This window comes from Copidosoma floridanum, unplaced genomic scaffold (assembly GCF_036245765.1).
Source record: "Copidosoma floridanum isolate Cflo_tuat_1 unplaced genomic scaffold, Cflo_Japanese_pri ptg000032l, whole genome shotgun sequence".
In the NCBI taxonomy this organism is placed as follows: Eukaryota; Metazoa; Arthropoda; class Insecta; order Hymenoptera; family Encyrtidae; genus Copidosoma; species Copidosoma floridanum.
The window spans coordinates 1,112,160-1,136,504 of NW_028321909.1; the positions used below are offsets into that span (position 1 = coordinate 1,112,160).

General features: G+C 39.8%; 1 protein-coding gene across 1 annotated transcript; it reads right to left on the reverse strand.

Annotated features, from left to right (window-relative positions):
* Nucleotides 1-13,080: 13,080 nt before the first annotated feature.
* LOC106638996 (runt-related transcription factor 1) lies at nt 13,081-16,187 on the reverse strand. Its single transcript, XM_014352418.2, has 4 exons — nt 15,450-16,187; nt 15,236-15,349; nt 14,999-15,103; nt 13,081-13,909 (listed from the first exon to the last, which is right to left on the reverse strand). Exons 1-4 carry the CDS (start codon nt 15,793-15,795, stop codon nt 13,359-13,361), a joined length of 1,116 nt encoding a protein of 371 aa, XP_014207904.2. The 5' UTR covers nt 15,796-16,187; the 3' UTR covers nt 13,081-13,358.
* Nucleotides 16,188-24,345: the final 8,158 nt, after the last annotated feature.

The window sequence follows — 24,345 nt, forward strand, 5'->3', positions numbered from 1 at the left end:
AAAGTATTTGAAGAGCAGGTGCTGGGTATTATAGGAAGAGTCTGCTTGCTCTCGTCCCCCATCCACCCTTTAAGAGCGAGTGGCGCAATATTCATGTGGGAAACTCGATTTCCGGGAAAACAAAAGGAAAAAGAAATAATGATAAAATCCAGGCTCGTGTGGAGTCAGTTTTGCGGAAGCGTCGAGGCTAATCACGTGCACACGCAACCCTGAAATTTTTAATTTATTATTCGACTGGACGTGGGCTCGAACCAGCGCGTGTGAATGTGTGTATGCGCCTTTGGGGAAAGGGAGGGAAGTATTTATTTATTCCTCGATTCTCGAGATTCATCATTTTAATGCTTATTTGCTGCGCTTTCGCCCCACTGATTGGCACGAGTCCCATCCCTTTATCTGAAAAAGTTGGTACCACCAAAATTAACGCAAGCCGAAGGAAATATTTGCGCTTGTGCTTGTACTTGTATGCATGATCATCAGTTGCTACCAAAGCCAACTTAATTAGATGATCCCGTCAAGTTCACTCAAATCGTTTGATTCGCGATATTTCCGCAAAATCCAGTCTAACTTTTAATAGCATCAGGCTAATGATTAGGTTGGTCTGGAACATGCACTCGATTACAGGGTTGAAAAATTTCACAGCTAAAAATTAGAACGAGCCGTCCATGTGCGCAAAGTCCTTCTAAACCAACAGTCTGAAGCACTGTAAAAACGAGCGGTGCTTGGTGCACAAAACAATGGAGTGAAACGCAATACGCTTCGGAATTTATTGCTTTTCAATGGGAAAACCACAATTTGATCCGAACATCTTGAAACTACCACACCATCTTACACCCATCCGAAAAATGCGTCCAATACAACTTCCTGTGTACGTGTCTCTGACGAATTTATTTCAACAAAGGCTAGGACGACGGTGTATCCCGTAAAGTCACTGTTTATTGCCGAAAACTGAGCATCGAGTAGTGAGTAAGTATCTTAAGGTGAGCACTTGCTGTGTTACTAGCGTTTGAACAAATGAATACATCCATGCTCTTTTTTCTGTACTCATACCTACATAAAAAAAAAAAAAAACAACGAAAATGGAGAAATTGTTGTATCCTAGAACCTTTGGGGGGGAGAAATTTTGGGTGCTATAAATGAGGTAGAAAAAATCAAATTACGAGCAAACATAACGCATACTTGCAAAAACTTAATTTTTTGATGGGTGGGTATAAAATACGATGGATAGCTTATTAAAAAAATCAAAAGTAAAGTTGCCTGCGGTAATTACACGCATTATTTGTGGCTTAGCCTTGATGATTTGCACTTGTCATCTTTGTAATCTCCACTCAATAGAACACACGATTTGCAAAGTTCGTTGCGCATCACCAAATCCACAGGCAGTTTCAAGAACTTGGAAGCACCAGAGTAATCACCTAATAGCACGTATCGTGAGCTTTGGGTGCAGAAAATATCCTCAGGGGACCAGCAACAACGGCAATAAAACACGTCCCTCTGTCGACCGTGTTTTTCTTCAAACCTGGCAAATTGTCCCTCCATAGTCTCTCACGTATATATATATACCTGCTACGAGTTGTAGTCGAAGCATCTTCCCGTGCAGTCCTTTTCTCTTCTTTCTTCGTCTTTGCCCAGTGGCAGCCACTGCGGTTTTATTAACGCACCACGGGGACGCTTTTTTGTGGTTTATTGCCTTTTACGACGCCCCATTGGCATTCGAGTATATGTACATGTCTACATGGCCAGTGTGACACGAAGAGTATCCAGAACGCATGCACCCATACCTGCCTACCGATACAATGCTGATTCTGGTGTATTCTATTGTTCATGTTTGACGTTTCTTCGCTACTCTGTTCGCGTGGGCTCGCGTGCTTTCGACTTTTTAGTCCTCGACGCTGGATCCTTCCTGCGAACCGGAGACGGATTTTCGAAAGGCGAGTTCGGGGTAGTGAATCACGAGGCTTTTCGGAAAATGTGTTCTGCACACATCGTTTCACTTCGAACTGGGGAGCCATTAAAAGGCTGCACTTTCTCAGAGTCGATGAACGAAAAAAGTTGCAGTGTTTCAAACCCATCGAAAATCACTTGAAGTCATGTAAAGACTTCAATCTCACGTTTTTAAAAAATATCCAGAAATATGAATGATTTTTAATAATTTCAATGTATTTCGAAGATTTTCATAGTTTAGTACTTTAATGTATCGAACATGACTTTCGTTCGCTTTTGGCAGAGCAAAAATTAGATTGGTCATGATTTACCGGCTGCACTTAACATACTCAAAACGATGAAAATTTGATCCCCGATTTTACAGTGGTTTTAGTTTTGGTAGCTCGTAACAGTCTAAGTCACTTATTTGGTGAATAAACTGCAGTGATTTTCATAACATGGATGGATGAGTAAAAAATAGTGAAAATCAAACTTTGTACCAATTAAGCGGTTCTACCTAACTGTAATTGCTGTAAAAGAGTGAATATCTGCTCATTCAGGTTTAGATAATATGTATGTATATGGAGGCGATTAGAAAAGTCCTTATTTCAGGTATTGAGCAAATAACGAGGCCTTAAAGAGTACGAGGCAGTTTCAACAAAGAAAAAACAAAAAACGTTGTCATTCCAAGCTCACAACCTCCTCATTTTCGTTGTACGCACGTACAAAAGGAAGAACCCCTGCCCTCCACGCACACAAAAGACAATCGAACCTTTCAACTTTCTCTTCCGATACACAAGCCTCCTGCACAGCAGCAGCTAATCGTTGCGTCGCAGGCGCCGCCAGGCACTGTGCAAGTACGCGCAGCAGTCCCTGCATCCTCTTCTTCTTCTTCTTCTTCTTCTTCTTCTTGGTCCTCCCACTTTGAGGAACTTCTTTCACGCAAGCCACCAGACCCCTTCCCGGGAATTTCAATGACGCATTGGACGGAACAAGTTACCTGCGAGTCAAACCACACCCGCCGCGTCACCCAGGACCTTTAAATACTTTGCATTCCTGAACCGACTGCGACAAAAAACGATGTTGACTGAGATTTCCTCCGATCCAGCACCTGACGCGCTACGATGTTCATGCTCAATCCAGCCGATTCCTCAAAATCCACGTTTACTTCCAGGATTCGCGAAAACTCAGCGGGGAGCATCGACAAAACGATCGATTACCGATGAACGCTCCTCTCTCCATTCCACGTCGGAGTTTGACGGGGAGCACGATGCAAAGCAGCTCGTTAAGCCACTCCGCGAGTCGCGTGCCCGACCTTTCCTCAGCAGGAAAAATGTATAATACGTATATATAGGCACGGCTCGGCCGTACCTGTAAACTTTTTTCCGCTCCTCGTTATCCTTCGCCTTGTCTTCCTCGCGGGCCCACCGCCAAGGCTCACCCCCTATTTTTTCTTTCCCCCATAACCATCACCGGCTCGTTTGTCCCGAACTGTTATCCGTCTTATTCCCTTTGCTTGCGGGTGGCTCTCGAGCATAAGCGGCTTATTATTTCTTCGAGGATTTACCCACCGACGGATGTGGTAGGTGGTCTCCTTATTTCTATCCGCACTTGTCCGCACGAAAACTCGAACCAGCTGTCTTGTGTATACGGCAATATCTTTCGAGGGCATTGCGCGTCTCAAGGATTCGCGTGCGATAGCAGTGCTGTGAAGTGTCATGTATATAGGTGGGGTTGGGAAAATACCTATACTGGGCAAGTATCTCCTCGGCTTGGACGAAACCAGGGCACTGCAGTGAACGAGCAAGCTCGGGCGCTTCGACATTCAAATCCTTGCACTGGCCACACACTACAACCCCTACGCACACACAAACACGCTCATAGTTAAGCTGGCACCAGGGACCGAAAAATTTCCCGTAGTAGGCGGAGAAGCACACATGCGCGCACACCTGTTCAGTGCGAGCTAGCGTTATCGCGTGCGTACAATGTATACCTGTGAGCATACGCCAATACATACGCAGGGTAGTCCCCGCCCGTATCGTGTCGACGCACACGCGGACGTAGTGGAACGGAGGGAGGGAGGGAGGGAGGGAGAGGACCAGCTGGCCGAAAGAGGGACGCAAAGTTCATTCGGCCGACGAACAGTAAACACATTGCAAATCGCTCGTGTTCGCCGGCAGCCCACCCATCCACCCCCGAGTCTTTTTTACAGCCTCGGTCTCTCTGGTGCGTAACTACGCGTATACACCTGCGTGTGGGTAAAAAGAGAGAGAGATATCTGGAGGTTGTGTGGTCGTGGTGGGCTGCTACCCTTTTATATATATATCCGCGTACTCGTATCGCTGTCTCTTTTTGTTGGGAAAATGAGGGAGGTGTACTCACGCCGGTGGTGGAGCGAAATAGATGGCCACGGGGTGCGGCTTCGTGGGCTGGGGGTTTTGTGCTTTGGGAAATTTAGCACCGATGGGATGAGCTTTTGGCACGGTTTTTCGGGGCCAATTTTGACCGTGGGTATGCGTTCATTTGTATTCTTGGGATTTCGGTGCGTATGAAAATTTTGACTAGCAAACATACAGGTGTCACTACCTTGTTGATTTTATTTTGGTGAACCCATTGATTTTCATCATCCTCAAGAAAAATCGGCAACCATTGAATAATGTACCTGCACATCTATTGCAGATGAAACTTACATGTTTTAATGGATCAAACGATGAGTGCAAGGAAAGAAAGAGAGAGCGAGTGAGGGAGAGGAAGAGGGGAAAGGTGCAGAGGATTTCGCTAATTGTCCGGGCGATTCTCTTTCCCGCTGCAAGGACTCTCCCCTCATCAGCGCTGATTGCCTAACTCTAGGGTCCTCGGAACTGGCCTACCAAGCTCTGTTCTCCCCTCTCGCTCCGTTTCGCACCCCATGGCTTTGCTGCTACTCCTACACTTTCTCCTGATGCGCTGATGATGGTAGTACAACAACCTTGACTAGCGGGGGATCTGCATGTGAGAACTGACCTCTCTCCTTGTTCAGTGTGTGTTTGACTTCGGCACACGACCAAAATTCGAGGGATGGTAGACTACCAAATTGTTTGCCCACCTTTAAGGAATTTTCTTCAAGGCTGGCTACGAGGATTGCAATGTTTTTTTTTTTTTTTTTAATACAATTATTGAGGCAGTTAAATAGTGGGCAAGATGTTTTTGTTGCATCTGTATTTATTGAAAGATCAACCATAATATTTTTGAAATCGCAAGACAAATCTGTAACCTGTCAGAGATACAAAAATCAACTTCATGGATTTCATTCACGACGAAAACTAAGGCCTGGTATAGAATTTTGGCCTAGTCGACAGTTGGTAGATTTTTTCATGACAAATAATTGAAGAAGAACTATTAAAAAGCTAGAGTGACGATGGATGCTACTGAAGAAACGGTTAAAGCACCTTCAAATCCACATATACAAAAATAGCCAAGTTTTAGTACCTATACAGAAATAATCCGACATCCCCAGATGGGCAGATTATTGAACGAAGCGGTTCAGCAAAAACGTGTGAGCCAGGCAAGGAGATTTTAGTTGACAGTACAACTACAATTCCAGATATATTTGCAGCCTACAGTGTGAAAGTTTAAACACCAACACCTATGTTTCAAGGATTATTGCCCCCCGAAATGATTACGAAAAACCGTAATCTTTCTAAACATGGAGTGCACGTTGAAAAAGTTATAAGTAGGTGATTGAAAAATTTTACAGTTTTGTCAAAAAAAACTCAACCGTTACCATCCTTAAATATCATCGGTAATCGTTGGAGTCTGCTTTACTCTTACAAATGTGAAGAAATATACTGTCATGTACTGCTTTAAAATTAAATTTGTAATACCTAGGCATTAATAAGTAGAAAAAAGCACATAATCGATTTTTGCACGAAAATTTTATTTTATTTTTTTAAACATATGTTAATACTGTACTTTGAAAGTAATAGCGAAAAACTCTCTTAATTAATTTTTTCTATTACTAATATAATTATATTTTTCTACGATTGTTTGTTTTATATATTTTTTATTAAATGAATCTAATTTATTTAGTATCTCTGAAATGAACAAACCATCTTTTTTTAATAGATATTCTGCAAATGTCAACAAAAGTGTAAACTATAAAATCACAAAACTCTTTATCTGTTGGACAGGCTTAAATTTTATTTCTCTATGCTCTTACCTACAGTACTTGATAAAAAAAACATTAATGAAAATTTTTACATTTTGTAACAGATACCTCTGTCATGAGTAATGGTCGCAAACTTAAGGAGGCTTGGATGATTTTTATTGGCTTGATCAAAACCTCTGAAATTCTGGAATCATGTGAATAAAGTATGCCGAATTTATTTGCGATAAGAAAATACTGGGGTCAGTTACTTAATTTTTTCGTAAATCGCTACTGAAAATTTATCAGTTTAACACCTAATCTTATGGGCAGTAGTCCCAAAATTGACTATAATATCTTCGGAAATCTTGATTAACCTCAAAAATTTAAAATAGCTCTTGCGTATTTTTTTACAAAGAATCTATTAAATTTTTAAAAATATGGGGTCAACGACTTTACTTAAGAGAAAATTAGGAGAAAAGTATAAAATATTAATCTGTCTTTCGTCGCAACATCTCTCCCAACCATCACAATTATAACTTCACAGTACTTTTCTGGCATTTTCTTGATCTTATACTTTGTTTCTATGAAAATAACTATATTCATTGAAAAAGTTACCGTCAAAAAGCGTTGATTTTTTAGGGACATTTATGGCACCCTACCCTAGGTACAGTACCAATCGCCCAAGCTACCTTAAATTGTTTTATTGTAACTGCCAACTTTTGAATTATGGCGAAAAAATTATGCTGATGAAAAAAAAATGGAAACTACATATTGTGAGTATTTTTTTTTTTTTTTTTTCATAATACCGTAAAAACGCTTTTATTCTAATTTTAAGGAAATCTTCACTTTTTTTTCGAGTTGTGAAGTTAAAAATAGACTTTTCAAAAAATGACTTTTTTTTCCTTATTTGATTTTTTTAAGACAAAAATGTATAGTTGACACAAATTTTCGTCTGTTAATAAAAGATCTTAATATTAGGCATCAGGAAACGCTAAGGATAAGATTGTATATTGTATTACTAGGGCACAAAGTACAAACATGAGCGCCCAAAGGGCGCGGTTGTTGTATGTGGGTGCCCAAGTCTCGTATATTGTTTTATTTGTCACTAAAGGCGCAAAGTGCAATTTTGCACCCGTGGACACATTTTGCACCCAGTAAATCACTTGTCCCTAGGGTAAAAAGTAATTTAGGCCCGAAGGGTCACCACATATTACACATTCCCCTACCTCCTATAAAAGATTATTTTTCATCTAATGTTAGACTAATATTTCGCTAGTTTGAAAGTATGATCTGAAAAAGGTACTTACTGCTGAAACAGTCAAAATTGAAAGAATTGAGATTCTGTGATGTAGTAATGTAGGACTGTATATATATATATATATATATATATATATATATATATATATATATTTGTGTGTGTGTGTGTGTGTATACACACTAGAAGTTCACTTTAGATATTTTATTAACTCCAACAACAAAATATTACTGTAAAATAACTCCACTATTTCATTTATTGGAATACTACTCTTTCCTAAATAAAAACAATTGCTGCTGATTTCTATTTTAACGGAACACAAGTAGGGGAGATCGGGGCCGTATGGGTCACTGGGAAATATGGGTCTTGGCTACATATAGAACTAACTGACCTATAGTCTTATACATTTTTTTTTCTTTAATACGTTTTAACCAATCATAATAAATGACAGTAAAAATCACGTAGGTAATCAAACAAAAAATTTGTTGATATTGATGGAAATTTTCATGACGAAGAAAAAAAAATTTTCACCGAAATTTTCAAGCGAGAAAAGTAGTAAACGTCATTATTTGGTGACTTATGACTACTGATATAGATAGATGAACTAGTGTACTTTAATTCAATGCCTTGAAAAAATTGTTTTTTGCCACTATTAACTGTTAGTAACCGTTTACAAGCACATCTCAGGTGGCGCCACCCATGCCGGAGATCGGTACCAGTTTTGTTAGCATGGAAGCATTGGATCTTATGGAAATGATACTGTTTTAATTAATTACAATTCTGTTTTCATGAAGTAATTTAGGAAATCGGTACTTTTTATACGAAATTGGTATACTTTATCGAATTCAAACTATTTTAGAGTGATTCTATTTTCTCTTCGTAACATAGTCGACATTAATCACATACTAGCTAGACAAGGTTAGTCAGCATTCAGATGTGTCATATATATACAGGTATAGCCGATTAGTGCTATTTACCTAAAGAGCTCCATGATCCTTGTTTTCTTGTTCTTCTGCCGATTTGTTTTCTCTTGAATAATTTGTTACCAATAAACTATTCCAATGTTGTGTAAGAAGTACCTGTTCCATAAACTACTACATGAAAATAGGATTGTAGTTGATTAAAATAAAACCGTTCCCGTAAGATCTAATAAAATGGTTTCATGCTGGAAAAATTGATACTGAGCTCTGGCATTGGCGGCGCCACGTGAGATGTGCTCGTAATGAACAGTAGCTTATGAGGCGGTATGGGTCAGTCTCGTGGGGCTATATGGGTTCTGGCATCGATAGCAAAGCAGACGACTGATAAAGACTGCGATATGTAGTAAAAGTAGTATAGCTAGTTTGTTCTAACTTTGACTGAAGTTTATTTTAAGTTCAAACATAAGTTATTATGGTTAGGGCGTTTATTAAAAATACCAAAAAACAATCGTGGTCTGCGGAAAATTTGCAAAATGCAATGAATTTGGTAATGAATGAAGAGAAAATTAGAAGAGCTGCTGAAAAGCACAACGTTCCTTGTTAAACTTTAAGACGACAGATTTGTAGTTTTAAGAAGCAAAATGATAAAGATAAATTTATATACAAACCAAGTATGCAATAAATACACAGGCCCATTCAACCCCGTCGTAAGATCCATACCACCCTGGCCCTGGGGCAGTATGAATTTTTTTAGATACTAAACTTTTCTAATATGTTTTCGTGAATAAAGTATAAAGACAACTATTTTTTAAGTGGGTGAACTTTGTTCCTGGATTGTTAAAGAATTTATTGAATGGTTTAGTTAATTATTTACGATGATATTTTTAATTTCCAAGTGATGTTATTTCATTGGTGATCCTTACTGCTCTGGTCTCCTCTACAAAACAATTAAAATTGTTTTTTATATATTACTGTGAAGAGAACATAAATGTAAATGGTACGTAAGCGTGAAATCAGGGTTTTGTTGAAAATCCGTGTTTGTGTCTACATGTGAGCAGAGAAAAGCACCTCCCGAATGAAAACCAAAATTAGACGAGGGCAGCAGGAGTAGGTACACGCCCATGAAAAAAAAACCTCAAGCGATTCGAACAAAAGTCAGAGTCCGCATCGCACGGTCGTCCATATATGTATGAATATATGATTCCTCGCTTCCGCACGCGAGTTTTTTCCCTAGCTGTACTGCGTGTCACCTCGACCCTTCGAAATAATCCCGCACACGTGCAGCCGATGGACTAACTTAATTATGACGCGTCGCGATTCTTTGGGCAAACATTAGTTAGCGCCCAAGAGTCCAGTGGGGGGTGAGGGAAAGCGTGGCCAATTGGATGACCCTTCACGCTTGGCCAACTCCGTTGTCGCCTCTCTATATTTCTCTCGCTATACCAAGCAGCGAGCAGTAGGTACGAGCTCGTCAAACGAGCAAATGAAAGAGAGAGAGAGAGAGAGAGAGAGAGAAAGCCAGTCCCTGATACCCAGCTATGCCTCTGATGCCTACGTTCATGTATACGTGCGGCTCTTCCTGCTGCCGAGTGGTTCTCATTTTTCCCGCACCATCGTGTACGTGCAACCGTATACCTACCCCCTCACGGTTACTTTGCTCGGTACTCTTTTTTGTACCCTGCAGCTAGCACGTATATATATATATGTATACTTGCATTGGAACCGATCCGAGAATATCCAGAGCATGTGTGTGTACGTGCACGGAAATATATGCAGTGCACGCACGTAATGCGCGCATGGAGTAAAACTTAGTAGGGGTCCACTGCGCTTGAAATTGGATTTTTTTCGTCTTGCTGTGAATGGTTTTAAAGGATTATGCCGATGACGATGATGACGAAGGGATTTTTCTTTTTCGTGTGTAAAGCTCGTAACGAGATTAGGGCGCGCGTGGCGTGGGATTACGCGTAAGGTGCGCTTGTAAGCTTGTTGCTGGCTTATGATCCGGTTATGGTCCGTTACGTGGATTTGGGAATAAGGTTTGATGCTGATGCAATATGTCGAATATAAGGAATTTGTTGACAAAAAATGTTTGAATTTGCTGTAGATGTATATGAGATTGTTTGGATAATCTTCGTGTCCTGCGCCCAGAGCCATTAGCTGTCTTGAAAACTGTGAGATTCGGTAGATTCACTCGACTAAAAAAAACTTTTTGGCACGACGTTCCTTGATTATCTCATACAAGCATTGACAGAACAGAATCCTACAAAAAGTTAGCTGTCATGAAATTCTGACAAAAGTCACATTGGCCATTCGAGATGCTGGTTTTTTTCGGTTTTTTCCGATTTAACTTTTACTTTTAAAAGTCGTATTAACTTTGCGGTTTATAAAACTCTGCGTAATCATCAATTTATATTTAGGTCAACAAAATCTTCTGATGAACGTTCCTCAAGTTCGTATTGTTACAATTTTGTTTATTCGCATACCATAATCATGACTCTATTATATTTATACGGTCACCTGTTATTGATATTGATGTGAATGGACTTGATTCAATTCAACATACACCACTTGGGCATCTTTCTTATGGATTCTATATGCCAATGCACATATTAAATTTACTTATGATTATGCTGGTGTTTCTAGGTGCTTTAAAGTTTGTAGTGTTAAGTGTATGCATGGTATATATGGTCTGATTTTGTTTTCAAAGTTATTCGTTATAATTGTTTTCATCGAATGATTGAAAATCCTTTTAGAACAAGACCAACTAAATATATAGAGTACGGCAACATCGTTTGTCATTTAAAGAGATGAGTAGATTTGATTAAATTTTTCGTAGTTTCAGTTTTAGATTGCGTAAAATATGGAGCCCAAATTTTAATAACATGTCTGATTACTTAGAACTATTGTATTCTTTGAATCGATATCCACACAGAAATTTCTCTTTATATAAGGTTATTATTTGTTGTATTATTATATTTTACATTATTTTGTAAGATTTTTTGGATAAACTTAATCCAAACACGTAGATATTGTAGTGCATACTGGTGAAAATACACGTGGTCCCCTAACGATCAACCAATTGTCCGAGCGAGAGCTGCTCAGTTATGAAATAAAACTCATCACCCTGTGTAAAGTTTATCTAAAAAAAATCCAGGAGTGACGAGCCAAAGGGAAGAAGCACGAAAGTTCCACAACTGTAAAATCCGTCGTGTCTCCACTAAATCGGGAAACACCAGGACACTCAGAGAGACAAAGCGACTGAGCTAAATTTACAGCCAAAGCAGAGCCTCCAAAGTCCCTCCTTTAACGATCCATCCATCCTAATAATAGACACGGAGTCTCTCTCTCTCTCCCCAATTTCGGGAGTCGCCACAATTATTACCGTCACCGAAGAACTTTCTCACCCACAGCGGCGGCTCGTTCTCACCCGCGCAGAGCACAACCATCGCTTTATTGAGGAAGCACATGCACAACACACATGTACGCGCATGCACGTACAACGGATGAAAAATAAAAAAGCCGAGACAGAAGTAGCGAGTGGTACGGGGGGACAGCGTACGGCGTTTGTTTAGAGAGTCTCGTTAACGCGCCGGTGAATCGGCACATGTCAGCGCCATATGGCCAATCGAGCAAGTGCGCGTAAGCACACACGCGCAACTCGCGGCGTCTCTTCATCTGCTCGCGACAAAACTCGGGAGAGAGAGAGAGAGAGAGAGAGAGAGAGAGCGTACTATATTGTGCACCTATACGTGTGTACACGCGCGCACGGAAACAAGAAGGAAACGAGCGCGAGGGACCGGGCTTTGAAGCTCTGCCAAGATTCCGCGCTCGCGTGGGTGGCTACCATAGGCGGACCACGGGCGCGCGCGCGCGCGGTTTGAGGTCTCGCCTCCTTCGCCTCGCCCTCCGTGCGCAATATTCCCGAGTTTCTTGGGACACCCGCGCGCGTGCGGCTTATGAAACGCCGGCCGCCGCGACCAAGCTTTTGCGGACTTGAGGTCTTGTTACGGTTACCGGTCCTCGATCCCTTTTTTCTACCCGCGTTACGTTGGTCGTATAAACGTACTCCTTTGATACGTTGTATACATAATACGGTTGTACGCACGTACCAATGCCCATAAGGCAAACATTATGTGTATACGCATACACGCGCTCGCCCATAATTTGATGAAGCCATCAATGGGAAGTGTCCCCCTTGTACGACCCAACACCGGTTCTTCCTCTTCATGCATGCATACGTACCCACCGAATCCGTGTGCGGCCAGCTAGTGGCCGGCGCGAGTACACGCATAAAACTCGAGTCGGGCCATTCAGATTCAAATCGCGTGGCAATGAACGGGTGGTAAGAAAAAAAAAGGGAGTGCTCTACATTTGTTTTGTCCGTTTACTTTTGTGTGGGTTCTCTTGATGGGGAGCTTCTCCCTTTGCCCTTGCGTTGTTCCGAGTATCCAGATTTCATGCATGGTGATTTTGATACCAGCTGGACCTTTTTTTACGGGAATTTCAAATAAATAAAAAAAAAAAAAAGAATAAAGATAATGGGTACTGCCGATGATTAGTTTTGCGGGTAAAAGAGGAGGATCGGACGAGGTATGCAGGAAGAAAAAGCGTAAAAATTTGACGTTTTCACATAAAATTTCTTTTTTATTCATCCTCTCTTTGCGCTTTGTCGTGGCGTACGTCGCGTATTCACAATACACGCCGTACACCTCGTCTCAAGCGGTTCCGCTGACATTTTCCCCGTGTCCATCGGCGTCGGAGAGCGGTACCACATTAAATTATCTCTCTTCCGTATAAATAATATCTAATTACAATTTTCTTTTTCTATTTAATCCCCCCCCCCCGCTCGTCTACAACAATATATACATTATACGTAACGTCGCTTCATTTTCTTCCCTGCTCTCGTATATCACCTTCGATCAGTACAGTAATACTCACGCACGCAGCACACATGATAAACTCTTTGTCTGCGCTTTATTGTCCAGGTATATATGTATACATCCGCGCGAAATATGTACATGGCCCGCGATGGGCCGGAAATAGACGATCGTCCGCCGTCACTGTCACTAGCCTTGTCGCCGTCGTCCTTGTGTCATCATCGAGCTGCAGTGGCACTCGGTCGAGCCCGAAGAAGCGCCTAGTACGGCCTCCAAACGCTGATCTTCGCCGGTGGCTCGCTGGTCAGCCTCGTGGGCGAGGCGGGCCTTTTGCTGGATCTCGCCGCCACGGACGGTTTGATGGAGCTTCGTAGCTGGGCCGATGCGACTTTCGAGGCGTGCTCTGCCGGGGAGGCGCGCAATCTGTTGTTGTTGTGGTTCGCCGATCCGGTGAGCTTGATCGGCACGAAGGCGCTGCGTACCTCCTCGCCTGCGGAGTCGCTGCCGCTGTCGCTTGGCGTCCTAGGTGGGCTACCGCTCGTCGTCGAGTGGTGGCTGTACGAGGGCTGGGAGACCAGGGCCGTGGGTGGCGTGGACGAGTTGAGCGAGGGTGTCCTCGGGGTTGGTAGGGCTGCTGGTGACGGGTAATGGCCGTCGTGCTGGTGAGGTGGACTTATCATGGCCGAGGTCGTCGGGGCCAGTGGGGATCCGTACTTGGCTGACATGTGCTCGAAGGGGTACGTGGGCACGGCGGCCGCTGGAAAACCTGGGCCAAACAGGTCAGGGTGATGATGCGCCAGGCTCAGCGTGTCTGCAAGTTGAGAAAAGAACGGACATAAGTGGGATCGTGTACACAGGTTTTTTTTTTTTTTTTTTTTTTTTTTTTTTCATTATTGCAATGAACGAGAAGCTTGACTGCGACTGTGTACCCTTATCGGTTGACTTCTCGCGATCGGCCGATGATTGCTTTGTACGGTTGGTCATTTTTTGCAAAGTGCAGGTATATATACGCGAGATGCTGAGGGAGTTGTTGCGAATGAAAAATAAAGGAATGGGTGGGCGAGCGTTTCGTCTCATTGATAGCCGGTGAGTGAGCGAGAAAGAAAGAAAGAAAAGCATCGGCAAAAAACCGAGAGGGGCGTTAAGCCGAGCGCATTGTTGTGTATATTTATAACACTCGCATGTGTGCAGCAGCAGTTGGTGCGAGAGAGTATATATATATATCTATCTATGTATATATGTATAATATACGGGGGTCGCGGAACGAGAGAAAGAGGGTGACCGAGTGCTGTTGCTCGAGGGGTCCATGTACGAGCACCGTGTACACAGTTGCATGAATCATCGGAGATATGTCGACTAGGTGTGTATACGCCGCTGCCGTTGCTGCTACACACTCTGCATCAGCATTGGGAGAGAAAAGAGAGAGGAGAAAACTAGCGAACGAGTTGCTCACACATGCATGTTGTACGAATCGATACGTTCGAACAAATATACATACGTATGCAACGCGTTGGTGCTTGAGCGAGAAAAAGAGCGACGAAAATTCGCCGATTACGCGTTTCTTCCCCCCCGCTCCCCACGCCCCTCACTCGCCCTCTTTCTTTTTTTATCCGTTTCTCTCTTTACGCGCGTCCATCATTCGTACGCGTGGGCTGCGCCTCTCGTTTCGATCCGAGCGCGAAGCGAGTGCACTGTGCCGTAATTATTTGGCAGAGGATCGATCGTCGGTTCAGCGTAGCGCTTGTACTCTTCCTCTTTTTTTCTTTTCTTTTAAATCCAAGCTAATTTCCTCGTTTCACCCCAGTGCTCGACATGGTGAGGTGTTTTGTATGTATCCGAGTACGTATACACGATAAAAGGGATTAGAAATGTTGTCAAGTGCGTTTGAAAAGGTGCTTACTTTTGACAAAGGCTGGATTGTGCAGGTGCCACTGGCCCAAGTAGGCGGCGTCGAGCCAAGGGTGCAGGAAACCCAGGCCACCCAGTCCGGGTGCGTACTGATAATCTGCAACGAGCAAGAAAAAAAAAAGACATCTCGTTAGTATACGACGATCATTAATGCTGACACGACTGTGGTTTGGCAGTTGGAATTCAAAAAATCGTATACATCAGGACAAGGAAATAACAGTAGACTCACTTGATTTTGATCTCGGCTCCCTGGGTCCGTCCACGGTGACTTTTATCGCCTTTTGGTACGTCGCTATCTGAAAGGGCATCGTGCACACCTGTATCGACAGCATGAACGATTTTCCTGCAAATCCAACAACACGAGACTTATTTAAAATCCAACTCATCTTTTATTAAAAAAAAAACGTGCCTTTGCCCGAAAAAAGAAAGATCAACTCGTATACCTCTTCCACTACGGCCGACGAAGCGCAGATCGTTGAACTTGGCGACTTGGTTGACGATTTTGGCCTCCCAGTTCCTGAGCTCGCCGCAGCAATTCTCGTCGTTGCCCGCGTTCACAATGACCTTCGTGCCGTCCATCACCTCGTCGAGAACGACGACCTTGAAGGCCATGGGCAGAGACTTGTTGGCTCGCCAGTGCGTCGGCAGAGGCGTGCAAAATATCGATGGGCTACCGGTTGGCACTAAATCCCCGTAACATTGGCGCAACGTTTCGTGAAGAGCGTTCATACTCTCGTTGCTGGCGCTGCTGTTGCCGCTCACTGCTGACTGACCCTCCGCCAGATGCATGTTTTGTTTTCCCTGATGATTTTTTTCGGATCCCTTCCTTTTTTTATATATTGGCACCAACACAAATTTACTTTTTCTTTGAATTTTTCCTTCTTTTCACCCAAATCGCAGGCTGTGTTATGTCGCGCGCGCGCACTTCACTGAAACATCGCAGGTAAATGACTCTGATCTGCGTACGTTAGTACATTTGAATACGCAAATGCGCACTCACACGAACCGGGGAACCACTGAACGAACGATTAACTATGGTCGTGGGTGTAGATGCGTATACACGGGTCCATTCATTTCAACCGGCGGCTACGGTGTAATTTATTTTTTTCGATTGCTCCCGTAAAACCAAAACTACACGAGCGTTGATTCAGAGAGCACCGACCTCGACGTGCACTCGCACCGACGGCTGAGCTGGCTCTAGTTTTTCGCGCGCACTGGCGCATCTATTTAAAAGCGGCATATGGCCCTGCCAGTCCTGCCACTGGTGCTTCGTCTCTGCCCGAAGGAGGAGGAGAAGGATGGAAAGAGTGTGTACCCGTGAACAAGCGTTCGGGTAAAAGTGAGGGAAAGAGAGAGCAAGAGAGAGATTTTGGCTGTTTTCTCGTCCTGTCTCTCTCGCTCTTTGGGATTTTTATCCCCACCAGGCGGCACTTTTTCCCCAAGCCCCCGCCCAACGGTCGGCTGGTCGACCAATGAGAACGGCGGTCGTGTTGTGGCCTCCGTGGCGAGCCGCCTTCGCCTACTCTTTCTACCACCACCATGAGCTTCCCTTCTCTCACCCCCCTTAACAGCCGCTCTTATACTCTACCGTGCACGCATATACAAACCAACGTTCTCTCTCTCTCTCGTTTTGCTTCTTCGCTCGCTTCACCGCTCATCTTAACCACTGCTGTCTCGACTTAGTCGGGGAGGATGGACGAGTGTGTACATGTGTGTGCAATGTGAGCTGGCGAGGGTATCCCGGTGTCGTCGTGGGGTACATGGTTTAGTTTGGGGTAAGTATCAACTCTCTCTCCTCGATTCCCTTCAACTTTCACCTTCAGCGCGCGTGCGTTTGGCGTTATTGCCGTATGTTGCCCCCGATTTTCTTCGCCTCTTTTTCTCTCTCCCTTGGACATTGGGGATAATGGGGATGTCTTTCTTGCCTCTTCTCGGAGACACGCGACTGGATATGAGAGGGGGAAGGAAAACGAAGATAGGCGAGACCTTCCAAGAGGTTGTATATATATATATATATACAGTAAAAAAATACATGTGATTTTAAAAAAATACAAGTATACTATGCCTTGCGGTGCGCTCGTTAAAGGTTCTTAGCTTCTTTGGATTCTTCAAAATTTTTTGTTGTTTATCACTTGTATGAAACTGTTTTGTCAAGCTGTTTTAAAAAATTTGTCTTATATAAGTATAATTATTTAATGGTCTAAAAAGTTTCCACCATCTAACAGATTTTTTAAATTCAATTAACTCAAGAATCGCAGCTCTTACGAACAATTACTGAACGATTTTTCTTAAATGCTTGAGTTTATGAAACAGAAAAACGACATGTATGAGAAAAATGTAAAAACAATCTCTAGAAATGTTTTCGCTTTCTGCGTCACTGTCTCTACGAATATCCTTCGGTACTGATTGAGTTGGTGTTTATTTTCTACGGTTCTAAAAGTAATTTTCAACTGCAAGTACATGAACAATTTGAAAATATAAAAACATTATATTACAACCACTTACCAATATTAAAGACTCCGTGTGGCGTGTTATTTGTCTCAAGAGTCCTTGAGCACTAAACGAGCACCTTCAATACAGAAGATTGTTTACCTGCGTACTTCAGCATTATAATAATCGCCGATTGATCCCGGGGTTGAAAAAGGCTTCGAAATACCTCCAAGAACAAACGAAATTTTATATGATCTCGAAATAAAAAAGGTAGTTCAGACCCCATTGTACTGTTTACACGAGTATAACAAACACCACTTTGAAAATTATACACTGGTAACTTTTAATGCAATTTCTCAAATAGAGGAACGGCTGTTTCTGGTTCATTCGCACTTAAAGTTGGTGCAATTATATACAAGGTTCTCCGAACGATAGAGCAATCGTACGTGGGCACTTTAAAAGGAAAGCCTTTCGTTTTGGGTCAGTGTGTCAAGCCTTGCTCAAACGCTGCAACGCTTTGGACGGGAAAAGCAAAGGGTATTATTTGGATCCTGCACTGTTTCGACTTCTGTAAGCCGTACATGCAGAAAACGAGCGCGTGAATCGACCGGTTAGTAAGTATACTGTCACTGTGTTGTTGCTTGGTTGTTGATGGTCCAGTCTTTTCACGCACTGAATGTTCCGCTCCAGTGCTCTTGTTGTTTTTTACACGCCAGCGAGTCTCGTGCCGGTGGCGGTGTTGCTGTGTTGTTCTTCTTGTTGCTATTGCAGTCGATATTGTTCGGGACGAATCGCTCGTTTTTTAGTTGGAGTCGAATGAGAATGACATCGTGACTAGCGTAATTACAGCATCGTTCCGCGTGACAGACGTTATCGTGTTTTTTAGTTTAAAGTTATAATTGTAATCAATTTAATACAACTGCAGGCTTACGCCTCGTAAAGTCATTAAGCCGGGGGTTAAAATGTTATTGGGGCCTCTTTAATGAGGTTTTGGAGTAACAATAAAATGCAGAGATCACAACGATATTCAGTTTCTTAGATAGTATATAGAATACGTAGAACTTATATGAGTTTTTTAAATATTTGTTGTATGGGACGTTACCTCAGTTGTAACATGGACAAAAATTTTTGGAAAATGCAAAGATATTGAAGAAAAACCTATCTACAAGTTAACTGTTGTTTAATAATTCAGTAAGCAAAATTTTGAAATGTGTTATAGTGCATTTTAAACAATTCCAACGTCAAACGAAAGTTAAATATTTAGTTCGTTGCAAGAGGGAGTGTGGAGTAAAGGGGGCCAAGCTGGCCGGCAGGGGGGACTATTTCTTCGCACCCCTTTGAATGATACTCCTGAACCTTCTTAAGGAAATGAAAATTTCTTAAGAATTTTGCCACCAATAATTCTGAGTGCGAAAAAAAAAGTAAACTTTAACAACTTTGCATTGAGGTAGCACTCTTGCGAAACCCTACGGAATGAAATATGTTTCATTCAATAGATTTTGATCCACTGAGTCCAATGGTGTCCTTATTTAAACCCCAAGTAGAGCAAAGTCTCGAGATATTTGAGCTTAAAGTTCACCTTTTACATGAGCTTATATGGCAAAGCATCAATTTACAGGCATTTCCCAACTTACAATAAAAAATCTGAGCAGACAAATTATGATGTACTTGTAGAAAAATCTCTGTTCTTCTCAATACTGTCATGTAAAATGCTGGTAATGGGAGATTTTCCAACGGTATTTGCCAAGAAAGACGTGAAAATCAGCTTCATGGTTATTAATGACAGACGGTATCAGAATACCCACACTGATGTACGTATATACGTATACATACACAAGTGAAACTCCTACTTGACTAGAGCAGTAGACAAGAGAGCTACCTAAAGTAGCAATATGACATGTAAATACAAAGATTAAGAGCCAATAGGTCTGATTACTCCATTAAAGAAGTTTTATTTACATTTTAGTGCAATGACTGATTTCTCGGTACGTAAATAGGATTCCGCGCAAATCTCCGAGTAGTTTAGTATTTTCAGTCAGTTTTATTACAATTATTTACGTGTTTCGAACTGTATTACCACAATTTTTTGGGGTACACCTGAATTGTTTTACTTACCATTGTCTGAAAGCAGCTGCGACCACAGGTAAACATCATCGCAACGTACGTACAACAACTTTTAATAGTACCTGTACAATTTCTGGAACTCTAGACAATGTGATGCTCTGTTACCATTTTTAACAATGTACGCAAAGATGTATATATATACATATATATATATCAAATATATTACTAACCACTTTAAATTAAACTCTAAAACACAATTGTTTTTTATATGTTATTTTCCTATACTAACCTCAAAACTTAGTAAAAATGCAACTAATGTGTACTAACTGCTGTAAGTGTGATAATCAAATTATGATATGTGTTTGCGTACAAGAATCGTTCGGTTATGCAAAGAAAAATTTTTAAATGAGTCAGTTTGTGAGTTAATGCATTCATGGATATCTCTATAAAAGTTTTTGTCTTATTATCCAAACATTATAATTTATATTAAACATCAGAATAAAAATGAATGTACAAATAAATTTTTACTAATAAAATTTCAAATCAGCCACTTCGATTAAAATTAAACAAGTATTAATAAAAATTAACTCATCACTTTTTTTGTTACTCTCATTATCAAAAAGCGGGTTATAGAGTAAAAATACGTATATATATAAAGATTTGCGCAAAGTAATAATCACATAACTTGAATACGTGCTTTCGTTGTTCTTTTATGTTTTGAGATTATTTTCTGCAAAATCTAAGAACTTTATTTGAAAAATTCAAGTTTCCTTTTCAGTATAAGTACAAAATGAGCCAAATAAGTCACAAAAAAATTTTTTTTTCCAGAACCTTAAAACTATTTTCCATTATTTATATACTTTATTTGTAACAATTATCTCTGAACTTCCTTATACATCACTGCAAGGGTTTTCAAGGCTTCACACAGATTTCAAGACTCCTGGAAACATTCTAAAAAATCTTTCCATGACTTGACAAAACTGTAAAGATATAAAAAAATGCTAACAATATTCTAAACACCTTTTAAATAATGAATTATATTAAAGTCACTTTTTTATGCCATTAGATAACTTAAAAATATTTTTTAACATTTTTCCACAAAAATATAACCTCTTGTACCTACATGGCTATTAAATTTGGAAAGTAGTGGATAGAGTTAAATAATTTTTTCATGTAAAGTACATCCGAGAATTGATTACTTTACCGTTTATAATTTAGTACGATTCATTATAACATTATCAAGCATGGCTATCACTTATCCCATTGAATTTTGTAGCAGTTTAAGAGCAGATGTAAAGTATTACAGGTGTACCAAATACAAAGTGATTCAAGACAACAGTTAACGATTACACATATCTTGTAATGACTTTAAATTGCCGAGTTCTGTAAGTAACTAAATACTAAAAAAAAAAAAAAAAGATACACCCAGACAACAACTTAGTCAGTTTTAACATTACAAGTAGAGCATGATAGTAGTTAAATGATCGGCTTCAGCTATTACATTTGCACCACATGAGTTCATAAACTTTTGAAGTTCCTTGAACTGGCTTTAAATTATCGGAACAAGAATATCAAAATAGTTTAATTTTTTTTTTCATTGACATAAAATAAATTTATTTTGCTGTTTGATTGATTAATTCATTTCACCATGTCTTGCACATAAGATGTTATGGCCAAAAAAACATGCCTATCGCATATTGCTTTGACTGGGCCTCCAATTGCATCGACTACACTTTTGCCATGACAGTTAGCTCTATAATAGAATTAAAAACACATTTAAGCGTAGGAATAAGTAATATTAAAACAGACAAACAAGCATAATGTTACAAGGGTCTGTAAATCAAACTCAGAATCATTTAAATAACGTTTCGTTGTGATCTTAAGGAAATTACCGTGACTTATGATTTATGTTCTACTTATAATGCGTTATCATGTATTATAATACTTTTAATACTTCCCATTAATTATAGAAATTATTATATGTAAGGTGGTGTACTATTAACGTAAGCTTTCGTAGTAATTTTTTTACTTGAATACACTAGAAGTTATTTGCATATTTTTCATTAAAAAAATTTTACCAGCGTTATTTCTTGAATAATTAGGTCCCGTTGTGTAACAGAGTCCTGTTGATTTATTAAGACAGATTCCATACAAAACAAACACTCGATATTGTACAGCATTACAAGGAGAAGCTGGTTTAATAAGGCATAACAAGTCCTTGCTCAGCCAGTATTTTTCAAAACTCCAATATTACAATCTTCTGTGTCATAAAAATCCGTGTCACAAAGTCTGGTATACAATTTTTTCCTTCTTTCTGAGGGTATATAAAACAAAAGAAAATTTATTTTAAAGTTGTCTCTTGAAAAAAAAAAATCTTAATTTTTTTTTGGACACGTAACTGGAAATTAAATTTAGATTTTCTATGCCATACAACGGAAAAAAGGTGAAAGTGACATTTTGGTAAAAATTGAGTTTTTCATAGCAATCAATCTGTGAGACTTTTTCAAACTTACCTGTTTTATCGAATAATCTATATCATTTATTCATTTTTTATAATAATTTATTGAATGTTCGTCATTTCAAAAAATATGCCTGAGTCTCCGCAAAAACATCGTAAGTAACATAAAATGAAGAAATTGTTTCGAGACGGCAGCGTAAGCATACTTACCCTTTTATTCCGTGGAAAAGTCAATTGGAGCTGGCTTGAATTTCAAATAAGAAAAGGGTTACTGCAGCAGGTTGCACTAACCCTTTTCTTTTCTTGAATCTATAGTGTGAGCTGAGATACCGTAAGTGATAACTACTCATAAAAACTTTCCGTCAGTTAATTATAAATAATTTTGAACTCATTTTTTATAATTAAATTTATTAATTTATCCAGATGTTTAAATATATGCATTTATATTCTGTACACGCTTTCATGTTTTAAACAATGTATACAATTATTTTGCAGAAATCTATGCTATGAAAATGTATACGACCAATTTTTCTTAAATTATAAAATCTATCTTAATACTAAAAATGTATGTACAACATTTTTATAGAAATAATTTTCAGGTACGACTGATACTCAGGAGTGAATTATGGTTTTGCGAGAGCAAAAAGTGTAAGTATCCTTAAAAATTGTTGTTTTTGGGTAAAAAAAACTTTTGGTAAAAAACAAGTTGCGATCGTGGACCTCGACGTCAGGGGTGCATGTATGATTGTATGGGCGTAATCAAATTTTTTGATTAACTCGTGCAGTTTTTGTCGGATTAGACTGAAATTTGACAAATAGCTTCGTCTTGTATGTCTAACGTAATGGTTTGAAATCGGCAAAGTTTCCTGTCTTAGAAAAAAATGGCACTCGTTTTAAGATGGTACTTTCAGTGAAAAAAAAAAAAAAAAAAAAAAAAAAAATAGTTGTATGGCAGTTCTCATAGACCAAGATAATGTTTATTCATTTGCGTTCCGAAATTGATACTGCCAAGCTTTCATCGATCTTGAACGGCTTCGTCACTTTTTCTGCGCTTACGCTGCTAACTGCATTTTTTCGCACTATTGTTTGATGTATCGAACTCAAATGCATAGTTGCCTACATCATGTGAAATGGTTTTACCTCTATTGTTAAAAAAATTTTTCTTTTATAACAGTTAAAAAATATTAACTTCTATTCTTGAAATAAGGAATCCTTCTTGGGGTAGTTGACAAGAAATTCTTAAAACGACAAAATACCATTATTTTCACTTAAAGTCTAAATTTTAATATGATCTCATCCCACCTAGGGCTTTAACAATACTCGATATTAGTCTTGATATCGTCTTGTCTTGTCTTGAAAATCAAGACGATACCAAGACAAGATTAAAGTTGACGATATCAAGACAAGATCAATACCTCACATGTCGAGACTTCTTGTCTTGACGAGACTTTCTGTACAAGATCTTGAGTCTTGGTCTTGAAAAGATTTCTTAAATCTTCATTTCTCAAATGAATCGTAAAAGTCTGGGAGACGGAAATAATATTGAATAGTGAAAATATATAATCAGCATAAAATACAAAAAACAAACAAATATCTTACGATGCTTATTTATGCGACTAGATAAATTATTATCCACACTACAAGGTACATTGTATCGGTATCACATAAATTTAATCGAGAAGAACGGAAAAGTACATATTATAAAGTCAAAATGCAAATTAGATGATAGGAATATAATTTTTTAATCATAGTATTTTTAATAAATTTTATTTTTTTAAATCTTATAGTATATATTCTATCGTAAAACAGTAAAAAAATAATATTTTAAAAATTAACTTTGCATATAGCTTGTCTCGAATCAGAATGCATCCACCTATTAATACATATAAGTGCTCTAATAGCATCGTCCTTAAGGCTGCATCTAGTTTTTCTAACTACAGCTGATCCTTCCGAAAAAACTCTTTCTGAAGGCACTGAAGTGGCCATAATGCTAAGAATATCCCTAGCCATTCGAGATAAAATAGGATATACCCTACTCTGAGTTTTCCACCATTGCAATATATATGTATCCCTGACAGCCCTAGGTGAATGTAAATAATGATTTATTTCATCATCCCATTGACTAGAATACTTTGGTTTTTCATATAGAGCATCAGGATTGATGCAATCCTCAGGAATATTACAGCTGTCATCTAATACATCGTTATTTTTTTCGTTATTAAACTTATTATAATAATCATTTCTGTAGATATTTTCAAACTTAAGCATAGTTTGTTTTTTCATTTCACTTCCCCATTTTGAATAATCGAAAGTGATTTCTTTATGACGAGGATCCAGCACTAGCGCAACGCAATATATCCAATTGCACTTTTGGTAATGTTTAATAA